Consider the following 16300-nt stretch of genomic DNA (forward strand, 5'->3'; position numbering starts at 1 on the left):
TTATACTTCAAAAAATACATAACGCATGCATCTTCCTTACAACTGAAAAAATCACTTAATACTTCCATCTTAGAAGACAACGCAAAGTCTAATATTAGTTATGGTTTCCAGATTTAAGTCCAGCGGTGATACCCATTCTTCTTCTTGGGTTGTTCTTCTGTCTTGATACTCTTCAGTCTGTGGACTAACTGTAAAGCTACCTGCCACCATCACATCCTGAGTAAAATAATGGGGAAAAGGAAAGAAATAGTGTTAGTTAAAACTCTAACTATTTAAATGACAAAGAAAGGACTGAGATATAAAGGTTACAGACCTTATTTCTGAAAGTAATTATGAGGCCCTGAACCTATTTCAACCCTGAATCTTTAAGAGGTAACATTCTTTTAGCACACTCTTAGAAAGCACCTACGTTTCAGTCCAGGACTTGAGCCTAGAATTTAGGGATTTGAGCATGTTATCTTCGTCCTTTAAGTAGTATAGTGCCATAAAAAGTGGTCACCTACTCCACAGTTTTATGCTGATTTTACTACTCCAGGAGTGGCAACCAAATTTCTCAAAGCCTTGCCTTCTTGGACACTTAATGAAATGATCACATGATTTTTCTCCTTTCATCAATTAATGTATGAATGGCATTATTTTTCAGATATTAAACTAATCTTACATTCCTGAAATAAATTCAGTTGGTGTGATGCATTAGCCTTTTCATACATCACTGGATTTGGTTTCCAAATATTCATTTGCATCTCTCTCGATGATGGAAATGGGCCCTTGTCCCCATCTACCATTGTCTTTGCCAATATTTGGTATTCAGTATAATACTAGCATCATAAAATGAGTTGAGGAGTATTTCAGCTTTTTACTGTATTCTTAGATACTTTGCAAAAGACTGGAATTTTTCATTTCCTGATTATTTAATGAAAATTGCTGGTAATAATTGTCTGGATAGGAAGTTTTATTTGTAGGAAGATTTTACACTGTTACTTCAATTACCTTACCCGTATAAGACGATTCAGGTCTTCTGTTTATTTTTGAACAAGTGTTGATAAGTCATATTTTTCTAGGAATTTGTTCATTTCTTCCAAGTTTTCAGATTTATTGACATAGAATTGTTCATTATTCTCCTTATCTTTTTAATATCTGCAGCATCTGTAGTGATCTCTCCATGTTTATTATGGAATTATTTGAGCACTTTATCCCATTTTTGATTTAGGTTAGTCTCAACCACAGTTTGGTTAATTTAATTAAGCTTTTCAAGATACCAACTTTTGGCTTTGTTTATCATCTCTTTCATATGTTTGTTTAATATCTTATTAATTTTATCTCTTTATTATCTTACTCCTCTTTTCTTTGGACCTATTTAATTTTCTTTGTCAGACTTCTTAAGCTAGATCTTAATTCACTTGTGTTTAGGCTTTCATTTTTTTTTTCCGTTTTCAGTTTTATTAGGTAGAATAGTTACAATTTGACTGCATATATACAATATATTGCATCTAAATACATATACACGGTATACCGCACGAATTTTTTAAATTTACATATATGTACTGTTCATTGTTTCTAAAAATGTTTAGAGCTTTAGCTTTTTAAACTTACATAGTTATCAAAAGAATAAAGCCAACCACAAAATAAGAATTAATTCAAAATGATACATACACCCCACTATTAACAGCAACATTATTTATAATTGCCAAGATACAGGCTTTCATGTTTTTTAACATGAACATGTATTTAAGGCTTTAAGTCTCCAAGTATATATTCTAGCCACATTTCACAGGCTTTAACATAAAATATATTTACTATTGTTTTCTTCTAAATACTTTTTAGCTTCCTTTATGATTTCATCTTAGATCTTGAATTATTTAGAGGTGCCTTCTTAACATCCAAGTTTGTGTGTGTTGTGTCCATCTTGTTACTGATGCCTAGCTTCATATCACTGTGGTCAGAGTGTGTTCTGGTTGGTTTCAGCCCGGTGAAATTTTGCTTCAATCACTGATTCATCTATTCAAAATGTTTATTCAGTGTCTGCTATGTGCCAGGCACTGTTAAAGGTACCAAGAATTCAGCAATGAATAAAACAAACCAAAATCCCTGTCCTCATTGATTCTATCAGGTGATGCGGACGTAAACAGGCAAGATTACCAAGTAAAACAGAAAGTGTGTTAGTGATGGAGTGCTTAGAAAAAATACGGTAGGGAAAGAGGTTTAAAAATGCCTTCACACTCTTTATTTTAGACAGAACGGTCAGCAAAGGCTTCACTTCAGGTGACATGTAAGAAAAGACTGCAGGGAAGTGAAAGGAGAGCTATGCAAAAATCTGGGGACAGAACAGTTTCAGTGGCCCTGAAGTGAACATGCTTCTGCGTGTTCAAGGGACATTGAGGAGATCATGGCCATCAGTGCAGAGCGAGGGAGGGAAAATGAATCAGTGATTAGAGAGGCCATGGGGGACCCGACCAAGTTAGGCGTTGTGGTAAGCAGAATAATACCCCCCAACCCCACAGCCAATGAGGCCCCCTTCCTAATCCCTAGAACCTGTGCATATGTGACCTTACATGGCAAAGGGGGAGTATGATTGCACATGGAATTAGGGTCACTGTTCAACTGACCTGAGATGAGATTATCTTGGATCATTCAAGGATCCTTAAGTGTGGAAGGAGGAAGGAGGGAGAGAGTCAGAGAGATGGCAGTGTGACAAGGACTGAGCCCTGTGTTGATAGCTTTGAAGATGGAGGAAGGGGGCCACGAGCCAAGGAAAAAAGGTCAACTCCAGAGGCTGAAGAATGTAAGGAAATGGATTCTCCAGAAAAGAACATAGCTCTGTTACCATCCTGAGATGAGATGGCTACTTAAGGAGACTCACTTTGGAGTTTTGACCTCAGAACTATGAAATAATAAATTTATGTTGCTTTATGCCACTGTTTGTAGTAATTTATGACAACAGCAGTAGAAATGTAACATAAGCCCTTTTGTTTACAACTGGGACTTAAGCATTCACACTGAGTGAGACAGGAAGCCATTGGAAGGACTTGGGCAGAGGAGTGACCTGATCTGACCTAACAGGGTCACTCTGGGTGCTGTGCTGAGACTAGCTCATCGTAGAAGCACTCCTTCTTCGAGATTTTGGCTCGATTTTTCCGTATTTATTGAGAGCTCATCAATTCATTTACATTTTAAAAAATGATTTCTCATTTTTTTAAGTCAAGGTCTCTCATGTTTTGTTGTCAGAAATGAAAGTCTGATCTATGCTTTAAAAGTCTAGGGAAAACTCATCAGAATTTAAAAAAAAAAGTTACCAATTGCCAACACCCCACTATGTAAAATCAAGTGGCAGAGTTTGAGGCAGATTAATTTAGGTTGGTGAAAACTGGTAAAGATACTTTGAAGAATACTTAAAAGTTATTTTCCTTATAAGAGAGAATATAAACAATTTTCAGGTGACATAAAATGCTTCTTATGCACTTGTCCTTTTCAAGGCCAAAAAAAGGTAGTGGTGCCATTTTAAATTTGCCATCAGAATGAATTCAGTAGCCCTTTGTTACACTTGGCCCCACTCAGAGAACAACTTCGCTTAAAAATAAAGGTGTTCATAATAAAATAGTTTCAAAGAAAAGAGCCAATTTTTCCCCAAATGAATGAAGGTGTGAAATGTTACTTCAGCAATATTCACAACGGTGATAGAGATTGGGCTGTGGTGAGGCGGGTGGGGGTGCTGTGCACCTGTGTGTAAACCCTATCCTGCAAGAATTACCAGAGAAGCAGGAAGAAACAGCCATAAGAAAGACTAAGCTGTCAATATATCTAGGTGATAAGTTGATCCAAAATTTGAGAAGGCTGTTTTAAAATACTAAATGATCTGTTTAATGTCTTAACAGATGATAAACCTTTATTATATTGCTTGTTGCTTTACTCTAATGATTCCTCTATTATCATCTGTACTCCTTTATTATTATTTTAGACTTTACTGCCTCTTCACAAAGGGGAAGGGGAGAAAAATTTCACTTCTAAAATGACCGAGCTCTGCTCTAGACTATACCTGGTTCTCGGCAGCTAGGTTAAAATAGTTACAGAATGAGTTACTGGCTCAAACAAGGAGCAACAAGGTATTTTCTAACTCTATGAATGGTGTTCTCATAAAACATTCCATAGACAAACATTCTCAAAAACTTAAATTAACCTTTAATTATATACATGAGTGGAGAGGAATAGGTGCTATTAATAATTTAAAATAGCTAATTAAAATAATTTATATTTAGCTTTGGAGAGCCTTATAATTCCCTCCATAGTTTTTCTTTCCTAATTATGTTTTTCCTAAGCTAATCATAAAATTAATTTTCCATTCTTGAATGCAGAGTAACTGATTGGGGAAAGAGATGGTCCAGCATTTTGATGGGTGGAAGGGAGAAGCTGGTCTAGGACTAATTTGAATTTGGATAATTCCTATTTAAATATTTAGAAGTTGACTGTATTCTCAGGTCATCAATGTTTTTTTTTTTTTCATTTTTTTAAATTGAAGTATAGTTGGTTACAATGTGTCAATTTCTGGTGTGCAGCATAATGTCCCAGTCATGCATATATATACATATATTAGTTTTCATATTCTTTTTCATTAAAGGTTATTACAAGATATTGAATATCATTCCCTGTGCTATATAGAAGAAATTTGTTTTTTTATCTATCATCAGTGTTTTTGATCCAAGATTATCATATCACTACATCAGAGTCTTTTACTAGGGTTCCACGTCCCAGGCATTCCCCTCTCCATCTCTTCCATGGTTAAATAAACCAACCATCGCGTCCCCAGAGGTGAGGGTGGGGCTAGTCTCATTCAGATTTTACAGCTACTCATAAATGTTGGAGAGGCAACTGCGTTGTTCCCCACAGTTAGTTTAAGACACCGTGGTTCATATACATTTCTTTAGATATTGGTCTATAAAGAGATAAAACAAAAAGATTTTGTGGTGTGGTTGAAAAAACTGTAAGGTTGGTTCTGGTTCCACCCCTTGGTGTCAGTTTTGCCCACTGGTGTTTGCAATCCATGAGGTGCCCCTTGATCTTTTTGAGACTCAGTATCTTAGCAAGTTCAGAGGGAGTAATACTATTTGCCTTGCCTACTCCCTGCGATTGCTGTGAGCATCAAATCAGATAATACAGGTGAAAGCACTTGGAAATTTATAAAGCATTATACAAATGAAAGGTGTTGTCTGTTGCTTTAACACTCAGAATAATTAAGAGATTTAAAGAAATCCTACTGTGGTCATAAGGCAGATTAGGGTAAAAGAGTTGGTATAACTCAGTACTAATAAAAAATTTCCTTAAAGTCCACGCCAGGGGTATTATTTCTGTGAATTAACATAGCACATTTTTTCCTTTGTTTTCTGCGAAAGTTTTCTTTTGGAAGCCTCTGTGTACAGCTTCCAAGACTTCTGATTTGCTTCCTTTGGGTCCACCATCTACCATCTGCCCGTGTGCTTCTGAGCAGCCAGATTGCCTCTTGAAATCTGATCACCCCTAGTCACCGTTCAGAAGCCACACTTCTTTTTCAATTAGAAGGGCTGCTCTACCAAACAGTGAGCACCCTGTCCTCTTAAAAACCCACCAGCTCCTGTCTGGCAAGGCAGGAGTACACTATGGTGACAAAGAGGCAGGAGAGCTCTCTTTCTGCACTGATTCATAACACTGCAGATATATCCCAAGTGCGACTGAAAGTTACTTAAGGGTGAGGTTCATATCTTATACTTTAACTTTCAACGCAGAGCCTTACACAGTGTAGATACTCAGGAAATATCTGCTGAATTGATGTACTAAGAGATATACTAAGTAAATTGCTTTATCAAGGCTTTTAAGCCTAGATTATTGGGCTATTTATTTAGTTAAAGAATAAATATTCTACCTCTATATTTAAGTCTGGGGTTATAGTGAAGCAAAGTCCTGCTCTGAGTAGCACCCACCACTTGGCAGCTTCCTTGCTTTTTTCCTTATATGACTTACTCTTATACTCTGCTTAGGGCTGGGTTAGATAGAATGTAGGAATACGTATAAGACAAAGTAAGGAACTGAACTGTATGGAGAAAAAAAATCTAGTCCTTACTCTGGAGTTTAAAAGAATGGAAATGAGCCCAGTGATGACCTGTTTGAAATAATAAACATCTGTTAATATCTGAAATTCTATATTGTCATATCACTCTTTTCTTGCCATTAGAGATCTGGTAAGGGATTCTAGCAAATTGGAAGTAGTCAGCAAAGTCGAGGCATTTTATTTGATTCATGTGATCCATAATCAAACTGTATTTTTTCAGGGTATTCTTGTTGAAGGTGACTTGCATTTCATAATGTGTTCCCTTTTTAAACCTGCAATTACAACAGCAACATTTTCAAAAGAGAAAAAGTGCATCCCTCATTTCACCATTTGATACTATTTTAATTTTTACATTTGTCTCCCAATCTTTGTCCAAATGAAGACATGTTTTATGTATTTGTCTTTCTCCTGTGCATGCTATTTTTGTTTCTGAGTTGCCCTGGGAGGATTGTATCTGCCAGATGGGGGCTCAGAATTTCTGAATGGCTCTAAGAATCATAATCAATGTTGCTGTAGAAATTGACCAGAATTTGGTGTAACATTCCCTGGGGGGAGGTATGTCCTCAAATCTAGAAGGCTTGGGTGGGAGGCTGAAGCAGAATGGGACGTTGGGCTTTAAGAAAGAGAGCAGCAAATTCATTGGAAAAGGAATGAATATTAGGTTTTATAAGAAACGATGTAGGTAGATATTTAAGTAAAACAGTTTCAGTTGCCAGTGAGGTCTCTCTTCCCACCCAAATGAAACAAACAAGAAACAAAAAATGAAAACCCAACCAAAGTAATAACCACCACAATAAAAGCATCTCTAGTTAACACTAAAATAAAAGCATTACTGGTTAACAAATACTTGAAATTAGTTTCAGAAAATGATATTTAAACCAGTTTACAATGTTGTGTCCGTTTCTAGTGTACAGCTTAATGTTTCAGTCATACGTATACATCGATTCTTAATTTTGCCAGAGTCAGGTTCTTTCGGATTATTTAAGTTACAGAAGAGAGGATTGAGGGAAAATGAAATGGCCAAATAGAAATCATCTGAAAACTGCAACAGAAAAGATCTCGCTGGTTTGGACGCAGGCCAGGGTGAAGTTCGTTGTGGAGCTCTCTGGGGCTCAGGACTGACACCAACGGTCTGAGAAGCGCTTCCGGACAGGAGAGGAGCCCAGGCTGCGGGCGAGGACGCCGCCAGTCCCGGGTGCCCGGCGCTCGCGGAGGCGTGCGGGGAGCGGGAGGCCGACGCACAGGTGGCCGGGGCCGCGCCAGCTGCGCGCCGCGCTCGCTCCGCGGGTGGCCCGCCAGGCGTCGCGCTGGAGCCGCTGTTGCCCGGGAGACGGAGCGGGGCGAGTGGGCGGCGCGCAGCGGAGCCGAAGCCGGGCTGCTGCCCGAGGAGCCGGGCGAGAGTTGGGGGGAGTGGCTCCCCGGGCGGCTCGAGGGGCTGGTGGGTCCTGGGGCAGCGCGAGGTGACCTTGGCGCCGCGGGACGAGGCGGGCGAGCCCGGGACGCGCCTGGTCGCAGCTCAGCTTCCGCGGAGCCGGGCGGCGCAGGAGCAGCACTTGCTTCGTTTTCTGCGCGTCCCACCGTCCCAGCCCCGCCGGGCGGACTGCGGCCGGGCGGCGGTTCTCGGAGGACCGGGCTGCCCCGAGAGCGCCGAGAGCCCGGCCCGCGCCTCCGCTGCCGCGACGAGGAGCCGGGCGGGCGGCGGGCGCGCTCCCCGCGGTCCCGGGATGACTTGTCGGGGCTCCCCTCTGGCGCCTTTGCTACTCCTCTCTCTGCACGGTAAGTAGCCGAGCCCCACTCCCGGTGGGGCCAGGCGGGCCCGGCGGAGGCTGTCCGGGGCGCAAATAGCCTTCTCGCCGGGGCCGGGCTGGGGAGCCCAACTTTCTCGGAGGCCGTGTTCGTTGCTGTCCGCTGCGGCTCACGCGCTCACCCGTCCATCCGCGGCGGCTGCTGCCCCGGCGGCGCCCCCGCCCCCGGTGCAGCACAGGTGTTCCCACCCGAGAGGTAACTGCGCACGCCGCTCCATTACCACCGGCCCCGAACCTGACTCTGACCTCGACCCCACTCTTTGCCCTTTTAAGATAACGAGCTCCCTTACCACTTCCAGGGAGAAACAGGATTTAGAATCTTTTCCGTTAACAGGCGGCTCTGGGAAAACTGGAGATGATTTTAAAATAATTTGGAAAACTTTAAATTGTAGCTTTACCAAAATCTTTAACGAGTATTTGCGGGTTATGACTGAAAATGTGATATTTATTTAAAAAATAACTCTACAGCGTGCTACACTATATTCGAAAACAAGAATTTATCTTTTTTATAGTCTGGTTTCTTCCTCAAGAGGATTTAAATTGACTTACAAAGAAACGTAGAATATAGCAATATTAGAACAAAAGAAATAAACATATGTTTAATTTTCTTGTTAACTGTTAAAATGTATTTAAATTTAATTTTCTACTGTATCTTTAATCTTTCTTATATTTTATTTACTATGAATAGCCATCATATTTGGACTCTGATTTTCATTTTATACAGTGCCCTTTCTTTTTGTGAGTGTTCTGTCCTGTCGTATCAAGTTTTCTCTTCCATTTAATTGATTGTTGAGATTTAGTGAGATTTATTCCGAATGATTTTACTTAAAAATCTGGTTCATGGACTCATGGCATACCTTGGTTAGTACTGTTTCTTCTTTCTGGAGATACCAGTGTGTTTCCCATAAATTTATGACCTTATTTGAACTGATAACTGATAATAGGTCTTGAAGTAACCTTATCTTAGCCAATGTAATTTGTTCAAATTCAATTTAAGGGATGGGAGAAAGGAATATAAAACTTCTGTGTACCTTTTCCATAGAGGCCAGAGAAAGAAATAATCAAAATTACAGATAACTTCCCTAGACTTCTGTAGGCATATATTTAGTGATGATGTGATGTCATTATGTACATTATATAAACTTGTGCTTCCAAATTAATTTTGTCTGGTTACTTCTGTGAGAGGGCCAACATTTTTCTGTCCTACTTCCTTTAAGAGTGAAATAAGATAGAGTTAATGGGCTTTTAAATCATCCCTTGGACATAACTGAAAATTTCAAATGTTACTATAAGAACAGCTGAAATTTTGGGTAAAAATGTGTTGTTAACCCTTGTATATCATAGCAAGTGCCACTCTTTTTTTGTAAACTGCATTTGCGTATGGTTTGTTTTTGAATTATTAGGCAAGACTTTTTAAAGAGTTGATGAAATTCACAGAATCAGCCTTACAAGGTCATCTGATTTGTTTCTTTTCCTTCCGTTGAACTATTCCTAAACCATACTAGGCTGTTTTTAAAGACGTCCAAGGACATTTCAGCCTTTGTGATAATCTATTCTGTAGAGGCACTTTCAACCCTCAAAAAAATGTGTTCATTTGTTCAACAAATATTTACTAAACTACCTCTCTGTGCCCTTGGGTGTCTGGTGGGGAGAAGTGGTGGTGGAAGACTAAGATGCACAGGAGTTTGCCCAGAGCCCTTGAGGATTTTGCAGTTTTAAAACAAGCTGTAAGCGTGCACAAGTGATTTATGATACAAGAATATGTGATGAGTGCCATTTTTTTTTGGTGATGTCAAGGGAGACTTCATGGAAAGGTTTACTTTTGATCTGGACTTAGCACGAGTAGGATTTAAATTGGCTGCAGTGGGGATGGTTGGTCTTTCCTAGCCAAGGAACAGCCTGGGTGTAGAAAACGAAATGGAAAGTGCAGGGGCATGCTCTAGAAGGGCCAGGCTTCTAGTTGCTAGATAGAGCAGGAGATGTGTGCAAAGCAGAAACATCTAAAAAGGAAGTAAAAGGATGGTAGAGAACATTGAATGCTGTTTGGGCTTTATTTAATAGGCCATGGATAGACCACTGATACTCATTTAACTGAAGATCGGGAGAGGATGAGGATGAATAGTTACTGGGTGCCCAGCATGAGTCTCCAGGAGAATGCCATGTCCTGACTGCATTAAGTTCTTGAACCAGTCAGGGGCACAGTTGGAGTGAATGAATTAGGGCCCATTCCTAGGACTTTGAATGTGGAACAAGGAGGAGGAGTGGATATCTGAACAAAGTTGGCTCCGTTATGAAGGGAGAGGAGGAAAATGGATGCTAAGTAAATAACCATTGCAGCATTGGCCACTACAATGGGGGAGTGCACCAAAGGTGGAAATAGTCTCTTATGTTTTTGAAAGAAAATGGTTGTCAGGAAATTTCTGTTTTTATTTTTTTTTAAATCTCTGTGGAGTAACTTCAAAGGGAATTTGAATTAAAAAGTTAACTTCTGTCTAGTCCCACCAGTGGGTTATATATGGCTTAGGTGTGTCCTGTACTACTTGTGATTCCTTGAAATAGCAGATAACTTTCCAGAATCTAAGAAAAATGTATAAAAGACCACATAAAATGCAATGAAAGTGAAAAGAACTATGAGCCTAAATGTTAGCATTATGAAGAATTTATTTAAACCTTCATTTCTTAGCTTTATGATTTTGAAACTGTTTTGGAAGGCTTCACTTTTTAGTAAAAATCTGTAGTTTGACCTACATGAAAGGTGACAGCTGCTGGATGAAAATTTTAGAGAAATTAAATCCAGTGCACTGTATATTCAACATGGATTATTCACAAAGCAATTTAAATATTAAGTGACCAAGTACTTAAAAAATGTTATGCTCAGAACTGTTGTCAGACCCAAGATAATGATGCAATGGATAAAACCTTTTCCCCCCAGTAACAGTATATGGCACATTTTCAAATGTGTTGTCACACTTTGACAGTGGAAGCATTTATAATGAGAAGTCTCATTTGAATCTTCATACTTAAGCCATGTGATTTAGTGTCAAACAAGGTGATGTGCTGGTGCATGGGATTCTTTAGCTGCTCTGAATTTTACAGAACGCAGGTCTGCAAGGACTAGCTGAGTTGGGAGGAAATTGGGAAAATTGTGGCATTCCCCTGAAATTCCCATCTATAACTAGTCTGTTTAGAATAGGAATTCTGAATATGTTGTTATCTACACCATTGATACCAATTTGTTTCTATATTAGGCAGCTTGAGGTAGCATTGCTGGCTCTGTGGTGGTCTAGTCACTTCAAGTAAACATGGTTCCCTCAACTTCCTCCTTCTTTGTTTGATGGGGACTCCTTGGCACTTACACATCTAACCTTTGGGTTTTGAGGGCAGCCCTCAGACCATCCGGAGGCTCTGAGATCCTCCCTTGATCATACTTTGAGAGTAACTAGTTTAAGAGAGGTTGTCAGTTCTTGGGTGATTTTCAAAATGCCATCTGATTTGAGCCGATTTTGGTCTTAAAAGTGGAAAGTTAATTAGTTTACTTATTAGTTAAACTGATCTTACTAAACTGGAAGGATTTCTTCCTGTTAAAGTTTGGGTAATTGATTTCCTCTGTAGCTGGTTTCCTATCACCTAAGAAAGAGACTATATTAGTAGTTTGCATCTGTGATGGTTTTAAAATTGCAGAGATGTGGAGTCAGTCAAAGAAAAGAAATCTGTTTCCTAATTTCACAAATGGTAGACTCAGCCATTGATCTGATACCGATACCAGTTCATCATTACCATGATTGGATACTACATAAGTGCCCTGTGGTGTGGCTCTGCCTCACTCCTGTGTTACAGGAATATCACATTTTCATTAATATCATTAAAATTTTATGTTTATAAAACAGGATTCAACCAATGCAGTTTGCCAATGTGAGCAAAAAGTCTATTCATTAAAAAATTCTTAGAAATCTACTTACTGGTTTCTCTTGATTTAGCATTTTCATCTTGAGAGCGGTAACGGACTGGCAGGGTTAGGTGCACACTTTTATTTAGAAAAGCATTGCCAGTAAAGAAGTTGAGATCCCAGAAGTGCTGAGTTCGGGAAATTCTTGTACCACAGTAAGTTCTTTGGAAGAATCTTCAGAGAATTAGGCTAACTTTAGTGGCCCATAATGATAGTGATCAGGCTTTAGGATTGAGACAGATGGTTAAGGTATAATAGGTTTGTGGGATTGGAAATTCAGGGTTGTTGTTTTTTTTTCTTCAGTGAGGGTCACAACTGTGTAATAACACAGTCTGACATTGTGAGTGCAACTCTAATGTAATGGGGCCATTTCTAGGCCATTCTTAAATGACTTATTAATCCAATATTTTTTAAAAATGAATAGAAATTTGAATTTTCACCAGTTCGTTGAAGATCACACCAGTGAAAGCTTTAAGAAGAGTTCTAATCTAGAGAATCCCTTTACCCACCTCTGCCCAACGTCTCCCTGTTCACAGTAGTAGCTTGTGTAAAAATCTACTCTCTCACTCCTGTTTTCTCATTAGTGTTGATTCTTTTCTCTCCTATTTCCTCCTCATCCTCTCCTTTCATTTTGGAGAGTGTTATGTTCCTTTGTTACTAGCATTAAGTTCTTGTAAGGTAAATAAATCTAGCCAGGCATAGGTCCTTCCAGTTACTCAGCTCTACCTATTTCCAGGATTGATGTTTAAAAAGAACCCTGTAGCCAGCCAGGCAGACCCAGAAATCACCGTAAAAGGTGGACATTGGTGGGGGGGCAGTGAGAGTGTGGCTGTAGTTCTGTGCTAATATTTTCCCCTTGTTCCAGAAAGTGAACTTTGTGATATGATTGTGTGTGTGTGTATATTTGTAAAAGAGAGTACCATGCCTCGTATACAGTAAGTGCTCAGTAGATAACTGTGACTGACTGACTGAGTGGTTACTAATATAGGTGGTACTCCCGTGTGCTTGGATTACCTGAAAAGAATGCTTTTTCCTTTTTAAAGGAAAAAGAATTTAGCTAAAATTTTCCTTAGGAATTTCGTTTGACTGTGTTAACTCCAACTAATCTTTAAACTTTTATATTTATTTTGTGGATCAGGGGTGATCAAGAGCTGTTTTCATAGTCTTTTCAAATTCTGTGACTTCAGAAGTTTATTTAGAAATGCAATACTTACAAATCTTTTAAAATTGATTCTAGCTTATCTTTAATCCTAAAACTGTGAAATTGTCCATTTTTAAATATTTTTTTTCTTAAGGAATTTCTGAAGGTTTTGCTCCCTGTAATGAAGAACAACAATGGACTTTTGGGAATCCATTTGGAACCTCAAAGTTTTCCATTTCCATCTTTGGTATTCTTAGTCCTTGAGCGCCTGTTTGTTAGAACTAGCCCCCTAAGAATGGAGATAATTAGTTAAAATAACACCTTGTGTGGTCTAAGGCCTCTCTCCCCCTCCTCACATCATGTGCGTCAAGTACTAGAGAATACTTTTTGGAAACAGAAGCATTAACTAAATCAGGCTCCTGTTGGTGCGGGGGCGCATTATAGGCCACTCTGGGTGGAGATTGCTGGTTGTCCTTCCCTCCTATCCCCTTCCCTTCCTCTGAAGTCCACTTATTTCCAGCCATAGTTTCTTTCAGCTATGATTCACTCCCTTAGGGACCGTCCCCTCAGTCTACAGTGACATTTACTGCTTTCAAAATGTCAAAAATCTTCTACTAATCATAACTGCATCCTCAACAATGTGCTGGAAGATGCCTTTTAAGTTTAGTGTCATCGATTTTAAGTATCATTATACTTAATCTTTATTTCTTTGGACCAAGTCCATCACTGTCAGTTATACAACTTCTGTCAGCCCCGTCAGATTAAGATCGTTTGTCAGACACAAAATTGTAGTACAGTTTATCTTGTGTATTGCCTGTGTGCAAATACAGACCGCCATACTTGCACTTGTTGGCCAAGACTCAAGACAGTGTGCAGGACACATAAAAAATGTATTAACAGTGTACTGCAAAGAGTCTCAGACTTTTTGGTGCTGAAGATTTTTGAGGCCTTAAAGACTATTGAGGACCATGAGAGCTTTTGTTTATGTGGGTTGTGTCTATCAGTATTGACCATGTTAGAAAATAAAATTGAGAAAATTTGAAAATATAAATCAGTTTAAAAACAGCAATAAAAAAATCTATTATATGTTGACATAAATAATATATTTCTATGACAAGTAAGAATTTTTCCAAAACCAAAAAATGTTAGAAGAATGGCACTGTTTTACTTTTTTGGAAGTCTCTTTAAGGTCTGGCTCATTAGGAGACAGTGGGATTCTCCTGTCTGCTTCCGTGTTCAGTTTATTGTGATGTGTTGTTTCGGTTTGGTTGAAATATAGGAAGAATATCTGGCCTCACACAGATACGTAGTTAGAAAAGGAAGGAGTATTTTGGTAGCATTCTCAAATAATTCTGGTTATTCTTCTTTGATATTCCACCAGAACACTTTAAATGATTTAAAAGATTGGCTACAATGCAAAATCAGAAACCATTATCAATAAACATTTCTTACTCTGTTATATTAAAATCCATTTTAATGGATGTTGAATATTGCACTTTAAAAGGATCTTTTACTCACGTGTGATTTGGAGGGTAACACAACTCATTGATCATCTGGAAAATATTGATTCACTGATGCAGATCTTACAAATATTGATGTGTATTACATTTTACAAAATGTAAAAAACAACCCCAGAACCCCACATGTTAGTGCCATCATTGATCTCACCAGAGCAGTCTTTAAGTATTAGGAAGCTGTTCTGCTCACAGTGGCAGATACAAGTTTTCCAAAATTTCCCTATTTGCATGAATTTTATCATTGACAACAAACAGTTGTCAGTTATTTCCCTTGAAAGCAAGAGTCTTATTTTGTCCAGTTTTGAGAAAATGTCATCCAGATTCCTGTCTGAATGAGTGTTGTCTGTGAGTTGTTCTTTCAAGTCAAAGTGCTGATCGGTGGAAAAAGCGAATAGTTGAGTTAGTTTTGAGCTCAGACAGCTGCCCTGGCGCTTCTCCTTAGGACAACCATGTTGCTCTGATATGCAGCATACGGGATGCATAAATATTATAAAAGGTCAAGATTAAATACAATTACTGTTTTCCTTGACAAAGACATTTTTTAGAAACTGCATTTCCTTTTTGAGCCGGGAGTGCGTGACGGTGACAACTACAGCAACTCCTCCTACAGTTTAGTGACGGCACTGTGACTTGGGCCAAGGCGCCAGCACTCTCACCCACCACGGCTTCTGCACCATCAGTGCAAATGTCAACACAGGCAAAGGGGCACATAGCATTTTACCATTATTAAGAAAAAAGCTTTTACCTCATGGGCTTTCTGAAAGGATCTTGGAGACCCTCGTAGGTCTGTGGACCATACTTGAAATGCTGCTGCGCTATAATGGAATGTTAGACTCTTTTTTTTTTCTTTTTTTGAAAAGTGTTTGAGACAAATAGCCACACAGTCCCTGCTATGTGGGATGGCATTAAATGGGGTATGCATGCATTATTTTGAAGTAAATAATAGACTTATTTAAAATTCTTTATTTTTGTATGATAATTTTTTGCATTACGAAAGTAACATCTCCTAGGCATAAAAATTCAAGCACTGAAGAAGTGTTTAAGAATTGACTCATACCCTGCCTCCACCCACTGAATTCTCTGCTTTTGCTGTGCATTGTTCCAGACCTTTTTCTAATCACAAGGCCGGCATGTACATGTAATTAAAAAAATAATGCCATCAATATTGTTCTACAACTTATTTTTTAAAACATAGCACTTTGATATGGGCATCTTGCCACATCTGTTACATGGATCTATCACATTCTTTTTAGTGACCATATAGTATTTCATAGGTGTATATACTATACTTTATTTAGCTGTTTCCCCCTTGTCGGATATTTATGTTGTTTCTGATTTTTCAGTGTTAATGATGTAGTGAACATCTTTATACGTATAATCTCTACATTTGTGTAGGTATTTTTGTAGTCTAGGTTGCCCAAAGAGGAATTGTTTGGTTGTACACATTCAGCATCTGGGGGGAGACAATAGCATTGTGTAAAAGTTCATGGGCTTTGTGTAGTCAGACAGGCTGGGTTTGAATTCCTGACTTGTCATTTATTTGTTGTAGGACTTAGGAAATGTTATAATGTCCTGAGCTTGAGTTTGATTATCATATAGAGTGGAGTTGGTCTTCAGTGCGTTGAGAAGGTACTAAATTAAATGAAATGCCACCTCTAAACTGTCTGGCATAGTGCATGGCACATAGAAAATGCTTCGTGAGTGGCAGTTACTGTTACGAGGATTGCTCAGCCACAACTTGAGTCAGGAGGTAGGAGTTATCTGCAGGGTTGTCAGTGGAGGTGTGACCTCGTCCAGTTTTCCAGGCCTGCTTTC

At 39.1% G+C, this 16300-nt stretch overlaps 1 protein-coding gene across 6 annotated transcripts in view; it reads left to right on the forward strand.

Annotated features, from left to right (window-relative positions):
• IGSF11 (immunoglobulin superfamily member 11) overlaps positions 1–16300 on the forward strand; it is a 156887-nt gene that overhangs the window by 39160 nt on the left and 101427 nt on the right. For 2 of the 6 annotated variants that reach the window (XM_072964710.1, XM_006210314.3), the window contains exon 1: positions 7488–7852. The exons of 3 other annotated variants lie outside the window; for them this stretch is intronic. Coding sequence is in view for 2 of the 3 variants with exons in the window: in XM_006210314.3 (XP_006210376.1) it covers positions 7801–7852 (52 nt within the window). In the remaining variant the exon portion in view is untranslated. Of the gene's footprint in view, positions 1–7485; positions 7853–16300 lie in introns of those variants that run through there. One more of the 6 variants, XM_006210317.4, reaches the window with a different exon arrangement.

This window comes from Vicugna pacos, chromosome 1 (assembly GCF_048564905.1).
Source record: "Vicugna pacos chromosome 1, VicPac4, whole genome shotgun sequence".
Classification (NCBI taxonomy): Eukaryota; Metazoa; Chordata; class Mammalia; order Artiodactyla; family Camelidae; genus Vicugna; species Vicugna pacos.